This window comes from Bacillus rossius, chromosome 1, assembly GCF_032445375.1.
Source record: "Bacillus rossius redtenbacheri isolate Brsri chromosome 1, Brsri_v3, whole genome shotgun sequence".
NCBI lineage: Eukaryota > Metazoa > Arthropoda > Insecta > Phasmatodea > Bacillidae > Bacillus > Bacillus rossius.
The window spans coordinates 241,778,287-241,803,137 of NC_086330.1; the positions used below are offsets into that span (position 1 = coordinate 241,778,287).

General features: G+C 37.7%; 1 protein-coding gene across 2 annotated transcripts in view; it reads right to left on the reverse strand.

Annotated features, from left to right (window-relative positions):
• LOC134527420 (collagen alpha-1(V) chain-like) overlaps positions 1-24,851 on the reverse strand; it is a 311,179-nt gene that overhangs the window by 122,714 nt on the left and 163,614 nt on the right. For both annotated transcript variants that reach the window (XR_010074189.1, XM_063360093.1), the window contains exons 10-11: positions 18,077-18,201; positions 17,346-17,543 (exon numbers count right to left, since the gene is read on the reverse strand). Coding sequence is in view for 1 of the 2 variants with exons in the window: in XM_063360093.1 (XP_063216163.1) it covers positions 17,346-17,543; positions 18,077-18,201 (323 nt within the window). In the remaining variant the exon portion in view is untranslated. The remainder of the gene's footprint in view (positions 1-17,345; positions 17,544-18,076; positions 18,202-24,851) is intronic.

Below are 24,851 nucleotides of genomic sequence, written 5' to 3' on the forward strand. Positions count from 1 at the left end.
ATCATAAATGCCCTTCTGTTCACGGTTTGATTTGGGAATCTTTGATTGGACATATGACTGGAAATCACCAGTGTTGTAACTCTGTTCACGGCGCAAATCCACATCAAATGAAGCAGTCGCAGTTCGGGTGGATATTGGGATTCCCAATTGACCAAGAACTGTATTTGCAATAGCTAAGCACATGTCTTCAATATTTATCAATGTTTCGTTGTAAATGCCTTCTGTAAATTCCCTGTACATATTGTCATTTTCTAGGCGTACTCTATGCAAAATATCCTCAGCCATTTGTGATCGATATCTTTCCCATAACTGTGTGGGAGATGAAGGAAAGCAAACCGTCAATATAATTCCGAATAATGCGCGAATTAAGTTTGGATGTGCTGTGTTGCACGCGTCATTATTACATATATCCCACTGTTGGTCGTTTTCTTGCTAGACACGCACTGTGGAAAGTGGCATGTGTGATGCCGTCAACAATTTTCAATTGCTCGAAATATCTAGGCACATTTACGAACAGCATTCGGAGGAAAAAAAAACATTCATCTTGATTAGGATGCACTGTATAAAGTCTACCAATTGTATCTTCTCTGAAAATGCCAGGTTGACCATCGACTGGCTCCCCTCGTCTGCATCATACGAATGCTTTTTTAGTTACATTCCACTTGTAATAAAAGGGCAACTCTGAGTACATCAGAGTTCTGACGAAAGCGTCTTCCTGACATAAGGTGAAGAAAGCAGTCAGAGTTGTACCAAGTGGATTAAGGGCTCTTTGCTACAAATTTGCATCTGTGAAATAAAAATGCTGTCCATTTTCTAAATATGTACTGATAAGTGAACCACAGCTGGATGGCATTCATGCATTAGAAATGAAAAAAATTCGCCATGCAGCCTCATTGCTGCTTTTGTATCTTCCAGTCTGGTACTGTGCAATTTCATCGATAACTCGTACTGCATTTCTGTCACCATTTTCTGGTTGCACACCAAACACTGCCATATCGCTGCCTTTATTCACACACTTACAGATGTATTTAATCGATTTTACAGAATTACAATACTCTGTGTTTATGTGCGCATTGTATGTGTTTGACAACAGGGGCGAATATGGGACCACCCAAATGTTGTCTACTTCAATATCACCATTTCGCATGTGTATAGTTGCCGAATTCCCGCTATCTTCAGTTGATCGTCTCCTGTACCGAGGATATCCATCGTCTCCTGATACTGTGGTGGCTGTGAATGCTCGAAGATATTGCTTAGAACATTTCCCGTCTACCATACATGGTGAATTCGGATTTAGTGTATCGCATGGTCCATGTATCATGTTTTTGATAACAACTGCATGCATGTCCTTTTCGATGTCGGTCCGTGGAATCTCAGCACATATCACATCGTCGATTTCGTCTGAAGTTATTTTATAGTAGAGCCCGATTAGTATATGCGCATGAGGCAATCCTCTCTTTTGCCATTTTACTGAATACATCCAGCAGCACAACATATCCAAACACTTCATGTTTCACAATGAAATCCATTAGCGACTTAAGCTTTTGTCTGAAAACATGTGCTGTGATGTCATGCCTATCCATGGGTGATTGCCCAAGAAGTAACAGCTGCTGTATCTCGTCCCAAGCTGGATTGCATGTGAAGGTGATAAATAAGTCTGGATGCCTGTAATGACAAACATATGCCATTGCATCTTGAGCATATTCATGCATGTGTGGTGGACTACTTATGTATGAATATGGCAAAATAGTTAGCTTTCCAATGTATGTTGTATTACCGCCATTCACACCTGCATTTCGCAAATGAATTTATTCTTCGGAGAGAAGTTTGGTCTGATTCAAAAGAAGGAACAGCAAACGTTTCGTTTCAATTTTTGCATACATATCTACAATGTACTGGTGAAACAACTGACAGCATTTCAAAATATAATTGTCCTCATCCCTCCGAAACATTAAGCAATAGGCGTAAAAGTTCATTGCGCTGCAATTTTTATTGATATCTGCACCATTCACTGGGTTTATCATTTTCACATTGAAATTATATCCATCGACACCATCCCAGATGATAACAGGATATTGCAAAGCATCGTCACAACGGTGAGTTTCTGCGATGTTTATCAATTTATTGTTTTTTTTCGATAGAGAACAATATCTCTAGGTTGGAACTGATCTCCAACTATGACAATAATTGCTACTTCGTCTATAGTTGGAGAATTATATCTCCGGACATGTTCTCCAGCGGACGTTTTGTCGGTGTGATTAACAATCTTGTGGGTATCTGATGGCATCATATCCATTGCCATTTTGAACAAACACACCAAATTTTTTTTTTCGTGAAGGAGCTCCTGTAGTTGCGAAATGATGGATCTTCTATGCGAGGTATATATTCCACAATTTGCATCAACTTCATCTCTATCATCAACGATGAAATACATTTGAAGGAATTTATGGCCACCATGTGGGATGGGAGCAGGGAGCCAACTACTTTGTGATATATTTGTCCTTTGATTTTAAAAGTTGGCATGAATTGAGCAGTCACAATTTCCGCACAAAACGATGTCATTCGGAAGCAAGAGTTGTATTTCCTGATATTCGTTAGGAAATGCTTCGATTAAGCAGTAGATCCAGCAAATAGAGTTTTCAGTGGCTATGGTACAGACATGACTCATCTGGCCAATGACAAAGTGTGGACCTGAACTTTAATAAACAGCTGATTGTACCGGAATGCAAGATGATTGTATTGTAGATTCAGATCTGCTGTTCTTTGGGTACATGTTTCAGTTATCCTTAATGCCTGGCGTTCATTCAGCTGAGAACAAACCAAATCTGTTGACGCGACTGCCATGCTTGCAATCGTGCATCCTCAATCCTGGCTGCTCGCCTATCTGCTGGTTCCGTGTTACACGCCGGGTTGGTGCTTAGTCTATTCGTCTCCCATACGGATGTCCTCTCATCCTCAGTCATATTCGAAAGCCATCTTCTCGAACATTCTGTGTGGCAAGTGCGACAACCCAATGTAAAGACAAAAAGACCATCAAAACAATTAATTTTCCCTTCTACATCATTCACGAAATGGATGATGCCGTAATTAAATCCATATATAACATCTACATAGGGAAGGGATCGAGATAGTTGCTTTTCAGAGTCTTCAACTAAGAATAAATAAGCTTGTTCCACATTTGCTGGCTCCTACTTCGAATTACCTACCTGTGTCGAAATTTAATATGCAGCGAACAATCCACAAAACCTAGATGATCACATGTGTTTTAAGTAGGCGATCCTGGTCACGTTTGAGGAGGGTAAGAATCCTAAACGAGTGAACCAACACTACATTAACTTGGAGGAAAAATACGACTTCGCCAATATCGGGTTTCTTACTCTTTTTCGTCAGATTCCTCTGTTTGAAAAATATAATTCTAGTGCCTCCATAAACTTTTACAACATAGATGAGAACACAAAAATTGTATTAGAATGAGCCATTAAGAAAAAAGAACAATTCGATCTTCTGATTTTGGTTAGTGTCAATTCGTCCCATTTTATATATTAAAAAAAAATTTTCCTCCTTGTTGCACTCCCAACTCATTACAACAAATGATGCTCTTCAAATATCTAGACTGTTAAGGCAAAAGAGTATAAGTCAAAAATAGGCAAAAATGAGATAAGTCATTAGTATGATTAAAAAAATTTCAATCTTTCATTTGGTAAAATCAGTATAAGTCTAGTGTAGCAAATACTGTAGAATATGAGCATAAGTCAAAGTAGAATAAGTGAGCAGATGTTGGTGATGTTTAGAAAAAACAGTATAAGTCTAGTTATACTGTTTTGACTAAGCACATGAATGTTAATAACCCAGGCCAAAAGAGTATATGTCAAGTTATACTGTTTTGACTAGACACATCTCCCATTACAAAAGTGAAGTGTTCACTTATACTAAATGAACTTCATGGCAAGATTTCAATTATTAATGTTTGTGCCATAACATTGTTACAATAATTAGGTATGGTAACAAACTTGTTTGTGCTGTATCTGTAAATATTAATGTGAACTAAATATTATCAATGTTGGTACACATGTATAAAACAAAAGAATTATGTTAAAATAAGTCATGTTGTTTGAGTATTTGTCCTGTAGTTTGAGGTATCATGCTCTAATTATGCGAATGGAGTTGAATTGATGAAGTGAAAATACTAGTGGTTGGGAATGACAGATGAGTAATGTGATTAATAACAAATACTGTAGAGAATGTAGAATGGCGTCTAGGAGCTTGAAGATAATAGAACTGGCGAAGCAAGGCTATAAACAAAACAGCAATTATGGTAAGTAAATAATCCTAACGTTCAAGGTTATGGACGTGCCATTTTCGCATTGTAATTTACTTATTTAAGTTTAATAAAGCAGTATCACCGTTTGCAATAAGTTTTTTAGCCGAGAATAAACACTTAAAATTTTAGTAAATGTGTTCGTAGATGAGGCAGGAATTATTACGAAAAGTTAGCAACCAATTAATATTTGACCTTTGTTTACATACAATATCGTCATAGGAATGCAAGTCTGTAAATGAATAATAATAATAATAATGCGAAAAATACATAACCTTACAGTTTTCAGTAAGTTGGGGTTAGGTTATTAATTTGTTTGTTCGGATATTAGATTTAGATAAACACAACTTTTTAAAAGTTATGACGTTTCCAAAATATAGGTTTAATTAGATAATATAAATGAAAAGTTACATTTGAAATTTTTGCTATTCACAGTAAGTCAAACGTCGGAAAAATACTTTTTATTAATATACCTATACTATTCATCTAATAATATATTTATTTATAAATATTCCTTAATGGCAAACATATAAAAACGCTTAAGCTGGATTTACATCCATGTAACTTATGTACATAAATAAGTAAAAACACTGTGTGTGGATGCATTCACATTCAACTTACCACAACCACACTGATTAGACCTGCGCTTTGCTTCTTACGCACATACAGAATTGTATGTTGTGAATTCAGCTTTAACAGAAATAGCACACCTCAACATGAAAAATACCAAGGCGCCGAATTAATTTAGCTTGGTTCTGTTCTAGTATTTGAGTTTTTATTATCTCTTTGATGGTTACTTATTCCTGTTTCATTTTCTTTATTAGTATTGTGGCATTGTTGTTCAGGCTGTTCAAGAAGAGAAAGTATAATAATTTATTTTTGTATAAAATGCTGTTCGTTTTCTAGATGTAATAATGTTAGCTCAACTACATATCCCGATATACCATTTCAAAGTCACAATTTTCAATTATTATTTTTATAGACGACTCAACAATATGCACATAATGGTATGATTACTGACACAGAAACTACAGATCACTGGCTACTACTTGAAATAATCAAACCTGTTACTGTTTTCCAGTTTTAAAAAAATTGGGTTGGAATTTTTCAACCTCAAAATTTTGACTTTAGAATGGCATTGTGGAAAAACTGGTTAAGTTAGGTAAATTCTTTTTGTCAGAGAAAAACTCCCAAGTTATGTCTGCAAAATTAACATTTCATTAAAATTTCTTTAGTTATGTTTCCAATTTTGATGTAGTAGATTTATTGCAGTCTTCTTATTTCAGGTCCTGTAGCAGGCTTACCACAAGAGCATGCATCAACATCTTTTAACGACAGTGAAGATTACGTGGAACCTTCTACAGTGGCAGAGGGGAGTTTGCGAAATGCTGAAAATGCCTGCTTTGACTACGGTGATAGTGTACGTACTACAGGCTTGCAATCACCAGAGGTTACAAGTGAAAGTTCTGAATCTTGTGTGAAACACGTTTCGAATGACAGTGAAACATCTACACTTGAAGAACTGTGCGATGACAGCGATATGGATAAAGATTATTTCCCGGAAGGTCATCAGTCTAGTAGTGCTGACGAAAATTTTGATGAAATTAATGTGATTTCTAAAAAGCGTTCAAGTAATAGTAGTGAAAGTAAAGCCAGAAATAAGTACACACCAACTTCAGATAAGGATCAGCCAGTATCAGGTGCTGATGCAAATGGTGATAGGGATAAAATGGTAGTAGAAAAAATAAAACGTGTTAAAGGTAAGGGTATGTTTACTGTGAAGAAAAAACTTAAACGCAAACACAATCGCAACAGGGGTAAAGAGTATATCACTAGCAAAGGAAAAACAATTGCTGCTAGAACATCAAGGCCACTCACGAAATGTAGAATGAACTGTCGATCTATATTGGAAGAGAATGCTCTGGAAAATGATGCCATTAAGGACGTTTTATTTAAAGAGTATGGGGCCTTAGGTGACAGGAACAAAAGAGTGGCATATGTGTGTGGCTTAGTTGATTCCAACCCACCAAAGACGAGTAGAAAGAGAACTGAAGATCCACAGAAGCAACGCAATAGATCTACAACTGACTACTTTCATTTCAAGATAAATGGGGAAAGGAAACAAGTGTGCAGACAGTGTTTTATGAATACACTTGGTGAGACTAATATGTTTGTGACATTAGCATTAGACAACCGGAAAAGAAGTATGTCTGGAGTGCCACATGATGATTTGAGGGGAAGAAAACCACCGGCAAATAAGACAAGTGATACACGACTAGAAGAAGTGCGGAAGCATATACATTCATTTCCTTTGTACAACTCGCACTACACCCGTCGAAAAAGTAATAAACTGTACTTACCTTCTTACCTTGATTTACCAAAGATGTACCAACTGTACAAAGAGGCTGTAGCAGAACCTGTATCTAGATCAATATACGAGAGAGAATTCCGTAAGCTAAATATTTCCTTCAAGCTACCTAAAGTGGACACATGTCACAAGTGTGATTTGTTGCATACCAAGAAAAGATTAGCGAAAGATGAAACTGAACAGAATGGAATCGAAGAAGATATAAGTTTACATCATGAGGAAGCAGATAATGCATACCTGTGTAAATCACAGGATAAATTACTTGCTGCTGAAGATAATTCATTGATATGTTATTCATTTGATTTGCAACAGTGTCTCCCAACTCCCTACCTTAATACATCTGTTGCATTCTACAAACGTACACTATGGACATTTAACCTCACTATGCACGAGACAAGTAAAAGGGATGTAAAATGCTATATGTGGCATGAAGGGGAAGGAGGAAGAGGAGGAAACCAAATTGCTACTTGTATTTACCGGGAGTTGACTTCGCTTTCACCAGAGGTGAAACATTTAATACTGTACTCGGATACATGCGGAGGTCAAAACAAGAACTCGCATGTGGCTTCCATGTTTTTGACTGTTCTTCAAGATAATGCTAACCTTGAAATAGTGGATCATAAGTTCATGGTCAGTGGTCATAGCCACATGGAGTGCGACGTTGACCACGCACTTATCGAGAAACAGAAAAAAAAACTTCAGTTCCCTATTTACCATCCACATGATTGGTATCAGCTAGTTCGCACAGCTGGAAAGAAGAAACATTTTGAAGTTGTAGAACTTATTCATAGTGGCTTTTTGAACTTTGCAGGGTTGCTAAAGGGTCCTTTGTTATTCAGGAAGAAGGATGAGACTGGAGAACCCTTTAGCTGGTTAAATGCTAAATGGTTCAGATACACCAAGGAGTATGGAATTATCAAATAAAAATAGTCTAAAAGAAGATGAAGAATTTAAAACTCTTAGCTTTATTAGAAGAGGGCAGCCTACAGCAGTTCTTCAGCCTCAGAGATGCTACACAGCTCCGCTGCAAGTAACGAAGGAGAAAAAGAAAGACATTCTCGATCTTCTACCTCTAGTTCCAGATGTATTCCATCAGTTCTACCAAAATCTGAAGACTGCGCCTGGATTGGCGGAAGTTTATCCAGATATAGAGGAACATGTGGACGATGATTAAATCACAGTCTACAGAAGATAGCATTTCAAATGTATGACATTTACCTAAAATTATCATTAACGATTACAAAACTTGAAAAATTCTCTGATTTTTATGGGACATGCTACCCTTGAGAAAAGTTAAACGTATTGTTACTGTTTCGATTGTTTCATTAGTTATTTGAGACAAGATAATTTGCCTAATTATAGGTTTTCAATAACATTTGTGCAAAAACAATCTGCAAAATGGTTCATATTTAGTGATACAAGTTTCATTTTCTTAATTGAATTACATTTAATTAGTATATGTAGCTTCTCATTTTATTTTTCAATTGTAAACATGATGTCATTGTTAAATTACAAAAACATTATATAAATAATTGTAGTCATATTAGTATAAGTCAATATCATGAAAGGGTCTAAATAGGATAAGTCACATATCTTTTATACTAATACGTAACAGAAAGTGTATCTGTATGACATAATGAAAAATGTAGTTTCAAATTGCACTGTGAAATTAACAATCATACCTGATTACAGTGCAATTTTATAAACAATAAAACATCCATTCTCGAAAATGCACTTTATCGACTTATACTCTTTTGCCTTAACAGTCTTGATATGCCAATGATGTTTAAAGCATTACAATGAACATTAAAGGGATTGCAGTCTCAATGGACTTCAATATATTGAAGAAATAATTTTTTTTTTGCTTTGTAAAAAACCTGATACTGTTTAAATGGAAATTCAAAAACTTGATGAAATTATTCAGCTGCCTTTTATTCAGTTAAAAATTTCCACAATGCCTATAAGCTGACTTTTGTAGTTTGTTGTGATTTTTAATCTATTCTCGAGAAAAAACATACATGCCAGCTGAATCCTGATGATCCATACATGATGCACTACCAAATTCATAGGCCTACATCTACTGCATTTACATGATAGCTGATAAATGCACCATTTTTTGAATCCTTACTTTTTCACTTCCATTTGAGCCTGAAGTGTAATGAAGACAGATTGTTTTCCTGCTTTCTTTAAATGGGACAGTATACACAGAGAATATTTTCTAGGTCTGTTCCCATGATTCCATTCGCGTATGCACAGAACATTGCTTTTATGTAAGTAAAGTGTTGTTTTAACTGTGGTGACAAATTTGAAGGGACTGCAAAGAAAGACCGTGATCACAATCACTTCACTGGCGAATACCTGGCAGATGTGTGTAATGATTGCAATTTTCTGGGATGTATATGCATGAAGTAGATTGTATTCTTCTACAACCTGGCATACAACCAAACCTTCTTTATCATTTAAGTGGTATACAACAGGAAATATATTTATTTTAATTATTTCTAACTCCGAGGAATAACTGATAATTTTTTCTAAGAAGATGTGTGATAAGTTCAGTATCCTGTTTGTCGATACATTTTGCTTTTTGATCCGTGATCTCGTTTCTGTTGCTGAATTTTTTCTTGAAAAAATTTATAATTACTTTTAAATTTATCACAATTGATAAACTACGGTAGATTAAATGCAAGGAGGCCTTCCTGTATGATTTTATTGATTATTTTTTTTGATTTGTTTAAAAGAGTCTTCCATGCATCGAGTTCTACAACATTCTGGCTGATTCTGTGATTTCCGAGAAAGATAATGCACACACACGAAAGATCTGCGGCAACTATCAGTGTATTACTTTGGGAGACTATGCTGACTTGTATGACTTGTACTTGAAGACATCCTGGCAGATGTATTTGAAAATTTTTGTAGTTGGTGCTTAGAGACATAAAGTTTAGACCCCTTTGACTATATTTGCTTCCCTGGGTTCGTTTACGATGCTATGCTTCGCACCACATGTGTAAAACTGTAGCTTCTAACTGATTATGATATGTATATGTTTGTATATTTCGGATGATATTGCACAAAGCATCAAATGTCACTGTGGAAAATGTCCCTGACGCTCCCTATCCGTCATTTCAAATGGGGCGATGTACATATAGTCTACATTAGCGAGTGTGACCTGGTGTAATCCAGAGCTCCTCAAAAATCACAAAGACCCACCATTTCTTCCCATAAATCAGTGTCTGACTGGTCAAAAAAAAAAAAAAAACTACACATGAAAATAAAGAGCACTACATTGTGTATTACAAAACCTACAACAGGCAATAGCACATGAACTGAGAGATACCAAATTACAGCGTGTCCTCCTATCGAACAGTCGACATGGTTGGAGCTGTATATTCGACAAGCGCAAAGCTGCAGGCAAAGAGTTCGAAATGGAATTCTTTAAGCTCGCTGTAAACTGTGCATTCGGGGAATTGATTGAAAATAAGAGACGTAGGCTCAAAATGGAGTTGGTGTGCTCTGATAATTGGTTTAAGAAACTGGTGTACCACCCATTCGTCACGAACCTCACGATGCGCGAATCTAATTGGTCTCTTGTCCACCTGAACCACGAGGCTATCGTTTTTTAAAAGCGGATAATTCCAGGGCCCACAGTACTTTTCCTTTAAATGACTGTTATGTAAATTTTCACTACAATACCATGTAACCCACATATGATGACATCAATAATCTAGTTTACATGTTCATAAACAGTTTTGTTTATGAGTAACAAGGAGCAGACTTTTACTCTGACCTTAAAGTCGACACTATATTTATTTCAGCATTCGACAACAGCTCCTACCCTTATTACCACCCTTGCTTCTCTCCCTTTAGCAAAAATTTTGCTGGAAAATATAAGGATGACTACAGGAGGAAACTGATATGTGAGTTTGTCACTTTACAGCCTTAACTGTATTCCTACAAGTGTTGTTGTCATTGTTTTGTGGTCAATAACCGCATTGGCTTAGCGATTATTAGGATGCCCTGCAAGATGACCACACAAAGAGGCTTGCAGTTAGAGCCATACTCTGGAGGCAGCACACACTCTATAGAGAGTGTACAACCAAGCTGACCTTAAAGTGGGTTGACGTCAAGCGCATTATATGCAAGGACGGATTTCGTATGCTACCGCACAGATATGTCGGGAAACAATTAATAAGTAATTTTTTTTTGTTTGTCGGGTATATATAGTTTTCTCATGAGATTCTTTGTTGTTAAGCGATTTGTGAAAAGTCTTAATTTATTTAAATAAATTATATTTTACCTGCATACTGCTTAGTATTTTATAATAAAATCTGTATTTCTCAAAGTAATCATACTTAAATTGGACTCGGATAAGAGTTGAATGCACATTTATACGCAAATATTAAAATATCTGCTTCCATGCAGCTTTTAAACACGAATACGTTAATGTGTTTTCTAGCTTAGAAGAGAAAAATGTAAAATGTATATACAAAAATAAAAATATCTACTTTAATGCAGCTTTAAAATACGAATACACAAACATGCTGCTTACAAGAGATAAATGTGAATAGTTATTCTGAATAAGTACTCTAGAAATTTTCTGTTTCTCAATGGTGTGATGTTTTTCATGGCAGTATAAAATAAAATTAATATTTTTGGAAGAAAAGCTTTTAAATAGGTATTATTACTTTAAAATAAATATAATCAACCCATCTGCATTGATGAGATTTTAATTTATTAATTTAAGTATAACATACATCTTATTTTACAGATATAAATCTGTTATATATATGTGTAATTTCTTTATGAATGAAATGGCATGTCACTAAGAAATACTGTTAATCATAGCCATTACTATAAATAAAATGACTGTGAACGTTAATATATATATTTTTTTAATTTGAGTTTTTTTCGCTGTTTTTTTTATGAAACATGTAATGATTTTTTTATTTATAAAATTCATAACATCACTGGTAGAAGATAGAAACTTTACTTTACATGCATACATACACTGACATACTTTTTGAATGTACACCAGGAACCAAGATGGCAATATGAACCATATGAATTCAAGATGGCAGTATCCAGTAGACGAAATAAATATGGCGGTGTCAATTTAAGAAACCATTTAATGCACAAAAGTTAGATAATGGATGATGATGTCATTATAAAGAAAAGTGTAATGTCTAGGAGTACGGTGTTCGATGATGTTGTCATCATAAGGAAACGTGTAATGCATAAGAGTGGTGGATTTGATTCCAAGATGGCAGTTAATTTTTATTAATTAATATTACTAATTTTTTTCAATATTAGGGTAATAAGGATTTTCAAGATGACGGGCGTGATTCAAAATTCAAATTGGCGGAATGTTCTAGAAAAAAAATTGCGGAAACTAAGATGGCCGCCATGACTCAATGGCAATATAATCCAAGAAGGCTGACGGAAATGTATTCCAAGATGGACGCCGGAAATGACGTAATCCAAGATGGCCTATGTGGCTTCCTGGCTTCCCCACCGATTATTGGTACACCAAGACAAACCAAACTTACCTACTCGTACTTTTTTTTTTTACATTTTCAATTACATTATGTATTCACATAAAAATGAATAATACTTATAAAGTTAATGCCTTAATCATTAACTCTTTTCTACACGAATAAACTAATCGTTAAGAAAACTGTTGAGCAGAAAAACACAAGCAGCGTTACGAGAATTCTGTCGCATCAATGCTGCGTCATTTCTACTTCTCCCCTGTCGTCTCCTCATCCGGCCGTTATAACTAGCATATAGCATGCCACGCTACGCACCTATTCCCCCTCCCCCTTTTGACGTTTTCCCATTCGAAAGCTAGTTGCATGCGTTGGAGTGGTGTCGCCGCTGACGTACTCATCCTCCTCTACAATTTCCCCCGCAACTTATCTATTCCCCTCATGCCATAAGAATTTTTGTAACGCTTGAAAACTGAAGCCTCCTCAACAAAGAAGTTTCACTACAACTTGAAAAAATACTAAATCCCATCTTGAACCTGATTTTTGACAATGAATTGTACTAAAAATCTGCCCACCTAGTTAAAATTCATTAAAAGGTTAATATTATACCTCATACCTACATTACATGACTATAAATGATAAAGTATTAAAAGATAGTTGTACTATCGATATTATAAAGTGTTATTCCTTATTACCTAAGCGAATTCATAGAAATACATTTCCTAAGAAAGGTAATTAATTAAATATATCTTTGAATAAAAATACAGTATTTAGGTCTACCTTGTAGTAATAATCAGTTTAATGGACTAAGCTATGTATTTATAGCAAAAACCACGGAAAAATTAAATCTATTCATATATTTGCTTAAAGCACAATTTTTTGATGATGCAGTCATTTGAAATTAAATATATATATATATATATATATATATATATATATATATATATATATTCCATAGCCAAGTTTTGCACCACGTTCCTGTGGCTAACTAGCCGCGCACTGTTACCACTGCACTACGAAGCATAATAGAACAACCTGTATTACTGTTATTATAATACAAGAATCCTTATGTTTTTTTTTTAAATTTTAAATTACACTTTACTAAGGCTATTTTAGTTACCCAAATATATTCTAGGGTAGTTTCACTGTCAAAAGTTTCTTTGGGCACACCAATACGTTTGGTATGTCCCCTAATTTTTATGACAGTAATTATATACGGGTTAATGTTCATACACGTGGGTCCGCCATCTTCCTGTGAACATTTTGTTGAATGTTTTGCGCGCATCGAAAAAAATTATTTTCATCATTTTTACATATCGTGCCCAAATAAATATAATTTAAATAATCTTGAGAATAAGAGAAAAACACACTTCAAATATTTTATGATTTCCTTTTAATGAGCTAGTCCATATATTTAAAAAAAAAATAGTTTTTAGTTACTTCCCGATAAAGTCTTTCCGATTGTCAATAATTGACTGTGAATTCTGGGAGATTTTGTCAAAAGGAAAATACACTGTTACTTGTATTTTTAATAACTAATCAAACATATAGAGTTTTAAGACTCAGTAAACGAAAGAAAACAGTAATTAATTTTTGTGGAACGCGAAATTACTTACCTGCTTCTCTCTGTATCTGTATAGGTGTAACAGTCATGTGCTCGCGGAAATGTGATCTATAACGGTACAGGTACAATGAAACCCGGCCAACATTAGGAAATAATTGATTTTTCTCTTCAGAAAAATTGTTAAGTTAGCCCTCTTAAAAAATACATAACGGAAAAATGTGTGCAAATTATGTAAACGCGTTGAATGTTTTACTTCTTTTTAACAGAGTACATAGAACTATTTTAAAATTTAAAGGTATAATTATTGTTAACATTTGGTTACATATTTTTGTAACAGAAATGCTTTTTACAACTCAACGAATATACAGTTATTTTTATGTATCTGTAAGCTGAAGTATCCGTTATTACCCGGGATTTACACAGTGAAAAGATATATTTGTTTTATAGAGTAATATAAATACAAAAATGTAATGCTTAGTTTCAAAAATTTTATCTGGGAGTAGTGAGCCGGCGCCGGGGTCGCCAAGGGAAGACATCAACGGCGCGGCGTGTCGAAAATGCTTTAGCCATCCGCCTCGACTGAGATGTTTCCCCTCCTTGTTCCCCCTTCCCCTGGTGTAGTGTCTTGGTTGCGTGGCAACGTTTCCCCTCCGCGCCTGCGCTGTTAGTTCGCCGAGCTGTGAACGTGATGCTTGAGAGGTATGGGGGTCTTCTTGAGCGAGCGGGGAACGGACCAACATGTGGAGGTAGCAGCAGGGGATCCCTTTTGGACTGTGGGCACGAGGACGGCGTACCATGTAAGTTGACTTAATAGATTGCTGTCTTATTCCAAATTTTTGTTTGGCACCGTCCTTCTAAATTCCATTTCGAATTAACGTCTGTCTGGGCCATGTTTCTTCAGTCTTCGGTTAGTCATGCAAAAACCTCCACCTGCTCAGTTGTCCGTTGCCGGAAAGACTAGCTTTCATATTGATTTAGTTGCTGCGAGATCTTAGAGGCCTGTCTCTTTAAATTGTTCAGTGGTAATTGACATGGGTCATTTGGTCTGCTTAGGTCTCTTCTTGTAAGCGCCCGCGCTGTCTAAAGGGGACCTGTAAATTATCTGTGTGGGTCATTGACGCATTGACGCATTGCGCGGGCTTAGCGTGAATCATTAATGTTTGTATTATTTTTATTTTATATTTGTGATTTGTATTTCCTGTAATTAATGAGGCCTCATGGTTTAGTAATCATTACGGTAATTTCTGCAACTCTTAATTTTTGCTTATTAATCATTTGGGATTGTAATGTCTGCAGCTTTTAATATTGTTTATTAGTCACGTTCGTAATATCCAGGGCTACGATTTGAATTGTTCATACGATTTGCTTTGTGTTTGCTGTGCAGATGTGCTCTATGTGCTGCAGCATGTGTTATGACCTGTTAATAGAAAATATAAAGCTATTTGCATGGAACCCTCTTTGTTTCTTTACAAGCAACTATGAACTAGCTTGAGTCCTTTAAAGCTCATTACTATGATTGTATGTGAATCAGGAAGGGCGTAAGACCGTGTTTCGTTCTTGTTTTGGCCAGTAATCCCTTCACTGGTTCAGTTGTGCTTTTCGGAATCACATGTAGACAGTATTTTTTTTTCAGGTGTGGGAAATTTCATCAAGAAGAACAAAAAAATATATTTTTTTTAAACAGCGGGAGTGCAGGATAGGCTGGTTTTTATAAACCTTAAATAGACAGTGATTTCCTTACTTTTTTTTTGAAAATTAGATGTAGGTAGTAAGTTTTTACAAGTGTGCAAAAATTCATCAAGACGTTACAAAATTCTGCTTTAAGGAGTGAGGGAAAAGTATAAGGTGGTTTTTCTAAATCGATCGTTGACAATGATTTTCAAAATCAGTTGTAGACACTAATTTTGGATGACTGTACAAAATTTCATCAAAAGCTATAAGCTATTCAGTTATAAGAGTTGAGAAAGGGCGTTAGGGTGGTTTTATGAACTCTCATGTGAACATTTATCTTCCTGTCTTTCCTAATAAGATGTACATGGTAATATTCCCCACATTTTGAACGCCAGTTATGCAAAATTTCACCAAGAATTACCAAAGTTTAGTTTTAAGGGGCGGTGAAGGGGTTTTAGGGGTGAATTTTGTAGATATTGTGTAGACAGTGACATTTCTCTTGTCTTGAAGCTCGGAATAAAACAGTATATTTTTATGTAAAATAAACATTATAGAATGAAAACAAACATAAACTCACCTTAATAAGTATGTAAATATGTATATTCACATATTCCAAATCAATCTCTTCGATTGAGTATATTATATTAATATTTTATTATAAGTAGAATATAAAGTATTACTACCATGCATAAATAAACCAAACGAATTTGCGTAGCTTTATAATATAACAATACGTTAAACAAAAAAAAACAATACAAATACTTGTATTACTTTCTTAAACGGTATTGATAAAATGCCATAATATTTATTATAAAAAAGCGAAATACCACTCACTGGCTCACTAATCACGAATTCTACGGTACTATAAGAACTTAAAACTTTAATTTTGGCTTGTATATTCCTTTTACTACATATACAATCACTAAAAACGGATTTTACGAAAATAAGCAGATTCGGGTGAATTAAAGATCCAAATTCCCATTATTTGACGGAAATCTCCATGGCTATGGCTTTTGCAATCTTGATGCATTCATTGTCTCCTGGCAACGGCTATTGCATTGTATAAGTCTCCTAGCGAATTATTGAATTCGTTAAATGTGCCAGGAATCCCGTTGTACTACCTCCACGGGATGTGCACTCATTAGAGAGATGCTTGAACAACGTTTTGTTTGTGTGCACGGCCGTAAGAGCGCTAGTGTGCTCATTGCTCAATGTTTGTTTATGATTCGTTTCCAAGGCTCATTTGTAATGGCGGCAATTTTTCTTTCGTATTTTTGTTTAGGACTTTAGATTATTTGCGTGCTACTTGCTTATTGCTTCGTAGGTGGAAACTGTAAAATATCTCGCGTTTATTTATTCAATTATTTAGTGGTCATATTTTCATTGAGTTAAGATTGTTAAATTGAGTATAAAATTACGTATTAAGTAAAATACAATGCCACCACGTGTACGATAATGCTGTGTGCCTGGTTGCGATGATAAATTTGCTGTTAGACACCGCTTCCCAGTTTACGAAGAAACGGTATACAATGAATGGATATAGAGAATAAACGCCGAGAAGCTGAAAACTCTCCACCCTCTTAAGTAGATGTGATTGCAAACTTCAATAGTAATGCTAGCTTGTGAAATAGGTGGTTTTAGCATAAATAGCTACTTAGGTCATTCTTCCACCGATGTTTATACGGTTAGTACTGTGCACGGCCACAACAGCGCTGCAAATAGCGTTCTAGCTGTTATTAAGAGAGTGGCCTTTCTATCCCTCCCTCTCTTTTCTATGACTACCTCGAACTGAATGATGGCTTGACGGACATTTTGTTGTGGACTTTGAACTTTGAATGGCAAAGACTATATTAAACCTTTGCCGAATAACCTCATCAAAGCGACCATAAAAACGAAAAAATAAAAAAATAAAGCAGTAGGTTACATTTCAATTGCACTCACCGCCAGCCCCGGAGGTCCCAGGTGCCCTTGCGGGCCAGGCGGGCCCACGGGGCCCATGGGGCCCGCCTGCCCGGGGGGACCCGGCTGACCCGGCGACCCGGAGTTGCCCTTGGGGCCCACAGGACCCTCGCTGCCCGGGATGCCTGGCGGGCCCGGCAGCCCGGGGAAGCCCCTGGGCCCGGGGAAGCCTCGCGGTCCCTGCAACAACCGCACATCCGCCTCAGAGCGCGTCCTGCCGTGGCTCCTCTATCTGTTGTGTGTGCGTTCCTTCCACAAGGGCTTCTTCGCTTGGTTTTTATGTCCACAGAGTGACTGTACAATTTATGAGGAGCTTAAATTAAATAGGCACTTTTGCAATAATTATGTACATTATAAAACAAAACTTTCGGTGGGCAAAGTTTTAAGTATCACCATATTATACAACTTTAAGACTCCAAAATATTTCATCTAAATTCTGCTTGTTTAACTGGGTTCACTCCTGAAAAAAAAACTTATATTAGCAATTGTAACAAAAGTAGGCCAAATTTAATAATTCACAGTGCGTAGATTCATTTCATGAGCCATAAAGTCTGAAAACACAAGGAGGTAATGTGTTAATTATAGAGAAAAGAATAGCTATATCTTCGACTGACCATGGGGAAATGGCAAACCATCTCGTAGACACTCATTGGTTTGACACAGGCTGTGAGGAATACAGGAAGTCCCAGGTGAGACAGCGACCAAGGACTCACCAGCTCCCCGGGAAGTCCTGGCAGGCCTGGGGGTCCCTCGTCTCCTTGGATGCCATCGTGTCCTGGCAGACCCTGATGACCTTGGTTGCCCGGCAGGCCCCTGTCGCCCTTCTCCCCTGGCAGTCCTACCAATGCCACAGAGAAGTTACGACATTAATCTGCGCCAAAATAGACTACAAGTTCACTTATTAAAAAAAATACTTAAATATTTTCACGAACTTCAAAGAAACATGTATAATTGCCATAGATAGAAAAAAACAATGAAAACACAAGGCATATTTAAATAATAAAATAATTTGCATTTTAAAAATAATTTTGTTTTGTTTACCAGTAGTGTAGAATAGTTCCTCCTGGCCCAGGCTTCCGCAGGAGGTGCCAGAGGTGCCGGGGTTCAGGCTGTGGATTGTGACGTCAAGGCGGCCATATTGTATGACCTTACCCTTGACCTTGCCCTTAAATATTTGCTAAAAATTATCGAAAATTTGTCCAATACACCAAAATTTCCAGTTTATTGGAAAACCATTCAGCCAAAAAATATCAAAAATTTTGAAAAATAAAAAGTCGCTCTACTTCAAAGAAAAAAACCCGTTTTAAGGGAAAAGTTCCCTTTTTATTCCTCGAAAATATCAACGCCTAGAAAATTCCTAAAATCAGCTTAAATTACTCAGTGAAAAGCCGCTCTAAGCCGCCGAGTACATGACTTGACAATTAGGATGACAGGACCGCCATTTCAAATAACAACGTAACTGTAGAAATTATCGTTATGCCCGCAATCATAAAATCCGGATTTCTTTATGCTACAAAATTTAGAAAAAACTTTAAAATTTATAAAAAAAGTTTGATTAATAAAATTTGAATAGAATAATATATATATATATATATAAAAACACAGTTGCTTTTATCTTTACGGTCGCCATATTTGATTCTAGAAAGTTCGCATGTTTAGTTACGCTCGCCATCTTGGATATGTATGACATCATCGTTGCACTTTTCGTTACGGCCGAAATCTTGGATTCTAGAAATGTTGCACGTTTTGTTAGACCCGCCTTCTTGGATGTGTATGACGTCATCGTTGCACGTATAATTACTGCCAAAAATTTAATAAATGTTTTTTAATAAAATATTACTTAGAAACATAGTTGTAATTTCCGATACGACCGCCTTCTTGGAAATTCGTAATTTTTATGGTATAAATTAGGGGAAAATTCCAAAATTCATTTTAAAAATATGAAAAAAAAAAAACTTATTTATTCGATCAACTCGCATTATATTTAGGTCCCTGGGCGATGCAAAAAATTTAATTTTAAGTAAAAATAATATTTAAATAAATATGGTTAATGTCCTCAAATAAGCTTAAATTCCTCTACTGCCAGTCTCTAGTAAGCCATTGATGACGTATTTACTGCCATCTTAGAAATTTGTAATAATTAAGCTAGATATTTGGAAAAAGCAAAAATAATAAAAAATCACTCATTAATATAAAAATTGATTCTATCGAAATCCATCTATGGTTCGGTACTTCATCAATGAAAAAAAAATACTTAAAACAAAAAATACTTTTTAATAAATCATGTTCAAAATCCTAAAAAGCAGCTTAAGTTCCTCATGTGCCAGCCTCCTATTGGCCGAACAGACCGCCACATTGGAAATTTGTAATTTTTGACCTAGAAATGCGGGAACAATTCCTAAGTAAATTTAAATTCAAATTCCATTAAAGTGACAGGTTCCAGAAATAAAACATTACTTTTTTACATATATAATTTATTTCATGAAACCTACACTTCTGCGGGAACTCTAGTAAAAGTTAGCACTATAATAAACATTTAGTTCTGCACTGACATGAACTGACTAATTCTCAGCTCCAAACGGTTTACCGAAGAAGCCAGATCCTTTTCCAACGAAGTCATTTTATTCTCGACAGAGTTTCTCGATACTATGTTTAACAGGCTGCCTCACATCGTCGGAATTGTAAATGGCAGTATTATTCACTGTCTTGAATGCGCACTTCTTCATTTGGTACTTGAACGAATACGTTTTACCAAACAACCAGTCCTGCCGGAAGTTATATTTTAAAGGCCCATGTGTTAATACCTCATCAGTATGCTGATTTATAATATTCTGCTTGATGTCGTCAAGAAAAGTACAAATGTCTTGCCTCAAACTGTCTTGGGCTCCAAAGTCTTAAGCTACAACTTTCTTTGCCTCCAACAGTAATTGGCTTCAAAGGTCAATGCCCAAATGCTTCAATTGCTCCAACAGCTCCAAGTGCTCCAAGTGCTCTAATGCTCCAAGAGAACCAAAGGTCTAATCTCTCCAAAGCTCCAAATCTCCAATTGTTCCAAGAGTTCCAATGCTCAAAGTGCTCCAGTTGCTCTAAGTGCTCCAAAGAGCATCCCGCATCCCACATAAAAAAGAATAATATTTGCCACTACGAAACATGTGGACGCCATATGTTGTTGAAAAGCAGAACTACTTTTGACAAGTTTCTTGTATGAGATAAATAACTCTCACGAAATGAAAATTTTTTAAAAAAATTCTATTAATTAATTGTTCTAGTTGAAAACTCTTAATTTGCATTTGTAATTAGTCGCAGAAGCATTAGAAGCAGAAGTAGAAGGAAAATTACCTTTTATGGATGTTTTGGTCACAAGAGAAGAGGATCAACACATCGGCCACAGTGTTTACAGAAATCCAACCCACACAGAGAGGTATCTACAGGCAAGTTCACACCACCCTCCATCTCAGAAGAGAACAGTCATCTCAACTTTGGTAAACAGAGCTAGAGCCATTTGAGAAGAAGACAATATTGGTTAAGAAATGAAATATCTTACAAGTGCTCTTCAAGCGAATGGTTATTCAAAGTAACATATCAGGAAATCTATGAAACCACCTCAACAGAAAAAGAAAGAACATTTTCCTAATAAAGCATTCATTCCGTATGTCAAGGTATTTCTGACCAAGTGGCAAGAATTCTTAGGAAGCATGAAATTCATACAGTTCTCAAACCCATAAACAAGATTGAGGGGTCTCTGACATCGGTAAAAGACAAAACTCCTGCCGAAAACCTAGCCGGTGTGTGCAAGATTCCATGTTCCTGTGTCAAGGTATATATAGGACAAACTGGCAGACGAATAATCACAAGAGTTAAAGAACACATCAGTGACTACAAACATGAAAACCCTAGATCAGCTATAGCAGAACACTCCATGGAAACCAGACACAGCATTGATTTCGACCAATTCCACACCATATCCAACATCCGGCAATACAATAAAAGATACATTCGAGAATCAGTAGAAATGTTAAAACACCCAGTAAACATTAATAGAGAAGATGTGTAAAAATTAAGCAAAATACGTAACCCAATTATAGAAATTCTCAAAACATAGCTCCACATCCAACACCAGACAGATCGCCCCTGATTGGCCAAACAGCCCAGCTAACCAGACGAAAGGATGGCTCTGATTGGCCCACAGCTGCAGCCAATAAGGAAGCGCCTTCCCCTCAGGCGAGAGTATATAAAAGCATTGTTCATTCCTAGAAGTGTATACGCGCTCAACAACTCGGGGAGTAGCTTCCCCTACAGCCTAGCCACAAACCCGGTTGACTCTGTCCCGGGTTTTGTTGGACTGCGAGTTCAAACGCGTAATAGGGTGTTTAATACTAGGGAAAAAATGGCTTCGCTGTCAGGCGATGCCAATGAAATGATGCAGGAGTGTATCAATGCACCCCTGCCAAGCGATGATGATGCTGACATGAGCATTGATGAGGGTTTTATACCCGTCGTTAGCAAAAAGAAAAAGACGGGGGAAAACCGCGACAGGCTGCGTCACCAGCTCACAAACCCCGCGATAGTCAGGCAGCAGACCGAGCGGTCGCGCAAACAGCCGGTGCGCAGGACGAGCAACCCGGCTAGCCAACTAGCGACAGCTGCAAATGCAGGTTCAAACCCTGCCCCAACAAACCCCGTCCCTCAGGCAAAAAAAAAAGATAAAACCTCTGTATATGTTCGTTGACCAGGGTCACAGCTACCCTGTGATCAAGGCAGTGCTAGACGCAGCACTGCACGAAAAGTGGTCGTGCATCAGCCGTGGTCACGACCAATTAATGGTCCAAACTGCCACAGTGGAGAAGTACCACGGGGCAGTGCGAGCCTTGGAACAGTCCGTAGTGCAACACTCCGTGCTGTTGCAACGGGACGAGATCCCGAAAAAATTCGTGTTTTGTCGGGTGCACAGCAGCACCGACAAAGATTTTATTAAGGCGGAGTTCGCGGCATTGGGGCTCCCAGTTCAAAACTTCTGGATTTTGTTTAACAGGCAGACCAGGCAGCCAATCAATAAACTCGTAGTCGAGTTGCCAAAGGCTGTAAATCCCGAAAATATTTACAGTCTAAAATCATTCGGTGGCCTCAGCATTCGTGTTGAGGACTACCGCCACCCTAAAGGTCCCCTCCAGTGTGACAACTACCAGAGGTTTGCCCACCCCACAAAGAGCTGCAGAGCCTCTCCTGTGTGTCGCTGGTGTAGCCATGGCCACAGGACATGGTCTTGTCCCCAGGGAGTAGATCACGACAGGGCAAAGTGCGCGCGATGCAGCGGCCCGCATTACGCAAACTACAGAGGCTGTATGGCCTACAGAGAGAGAACTGGCGTCACCTACTGCAGCAGGAACGGAAGGAAAGACAGCTGCAATATAAGCGCGCAACGCGCGAAAACAAGCGAGCTGCAGCCGCGGCTCAAGTCCTCCCGCCCCCGCAACAAGCTGGCCCCTCCAGCTACTACCCCCAGCCCCAGAGAAAAGCATGGCGTGCCCCACCACAATGGCAGAGCCCTAACCAGTACACAGTACTGGGCGAAAGGTACGAGCTGGAGTACCCGGTCGTGACCAATGCCTGGAGGCCTAGAGGTTAACCACAACCACAGCCACAGAGAGCCCCCAAAAAGCACCATTCGGGGCACAAAAATGGAAAGGGGAACAGCGCCCCGATGAAACAGCCTGGTTCCAAACAGGAACAGCCTGCCCCCCGGCACCGCGGCCACTGAAATGCAGGTGGAACAGGCGCCTACAGTGCAGCCAACTGCCCCACCACAGCCCAGTCACATTGAAAAGCCAGCCCCAGGCCTAGTAGATTTCCTGAAGGTCGTGGGTCAATCCAAGACCTTCACCCAGGACCCGAACCTGGCTCAGGTCGTCCAGCCGATGTGCCAGTTAATGGCCATCTGGTGCAACCCAGCCATGTCCATTAAAGACAAAATACAAGCCACCATGAGCTTTGTGACTACCCTAGCGGCCAGCTTCAATGGCCCGCAACCTTAGGTTAGGCCCTTTTTCTAATTCTACCTCTGTAGACAGTAGGTTAAGCACTATCCTTTACTGGAATGCACGTGGATTAAGAAATAAAATAATTGAATTTACAGACCATTTAATTAAACATAATATTAAAATCGCTGCAATTAACGAAAGTCATTTAATTCAAACAGATCGCTTAACGATCTTAAATTACCATATCTATAGGCGCGATCGCGAAACTAGAAGCGGAGGGGTCTCCCTAGTGGTCCACAATAGCATAAAGCATACAGAATTTAATTTACCGGAGTTTGATAAGCTAGAAGCGGTAACTATTAATATTAAAGTTAATAACCAACAGATCGTGTTTATTCTATGTTCGCACCGCTGGGCAGATCATTAACTGAGAACGAGCTGAACATCCTATATGGCTCAGCTCCCGCGTATTTAGAAGTCGGCGATATTAATGCCAAACATAAAGATTGGAACTGCCGGAGCAACACAGCCAATGGCTCCCTGTTGCAAAAGCACGAGTCTAATAAAGTTACCAGGTCTATGCTCCCTCAGAGCCAACGCATGATAGTGGAGCACTAAGGTCTAACCCCGACATCTTAGATATTGTTTTAAATAAGTGAGTTCACTCGGGGTTTGAACTCCGAGTCGTACATGAAAAGTCGTCTGATCATTTCCCAGTGCACCTAATATTCGATGACGCGAACACTTACACCAATCCGCCGAGAAAAATTAAAGATTACAAAAAAGCTGTCTGGCGAAGTTTAGTTTTCAAACGATGCTGCCAACCTAGAAACAAAAGAAAATGTAGAATCATCAATCAGTAATGGTACTTACAGTTACAATCCAAGCTGCAATGCACTCGTTCATTCCAGAAAAGGAGGTTAAGTATAAACAGGACGAACTGCCGGCGTATGTTAGGGATTTAAATTCTCAAAAAAGTAGGCTGAGGCGCGAATATAGTAGACGTAGGCAGCGCAACATAAAAACGAGCATAAACGAATTACAAAGTATAATTACCGATGAAATAACTCTGTGGAGAAGCAGCCAATGGGAGGCGAAAGTTTCCCAGCTACAGGTGCAAGATGGCAGCACCTGGAGCATGACCAAGCAGTTCCTCCACAAGAGAGATAAAATTCATCCTCTGCAAAATCACACTGGGGTCGCTTTTGCGCCGATAGAAAAGGCACAAGCCTTCGCGAATACCCTAGAATTAGCTTTCCAACATAATCTTGAACCCTGCGACCCACGATTTAATGCTGAAATATGTAGAGAACTTAGAATAAAACTCAATCAACCGTTAACATCAGAGCCGTATCTAACACAATCACAATAAATTAAAAAACAAGCTATAAAACATATGAAACCTCGAAAAGCCCCGGGAAATGATGGAATTCAGGCAGTTGCACTTAAAAAATTGCCTGAAGAAATCCTACAATATCTAGCCGAGTTAATAAACACAATGTTTGATTTA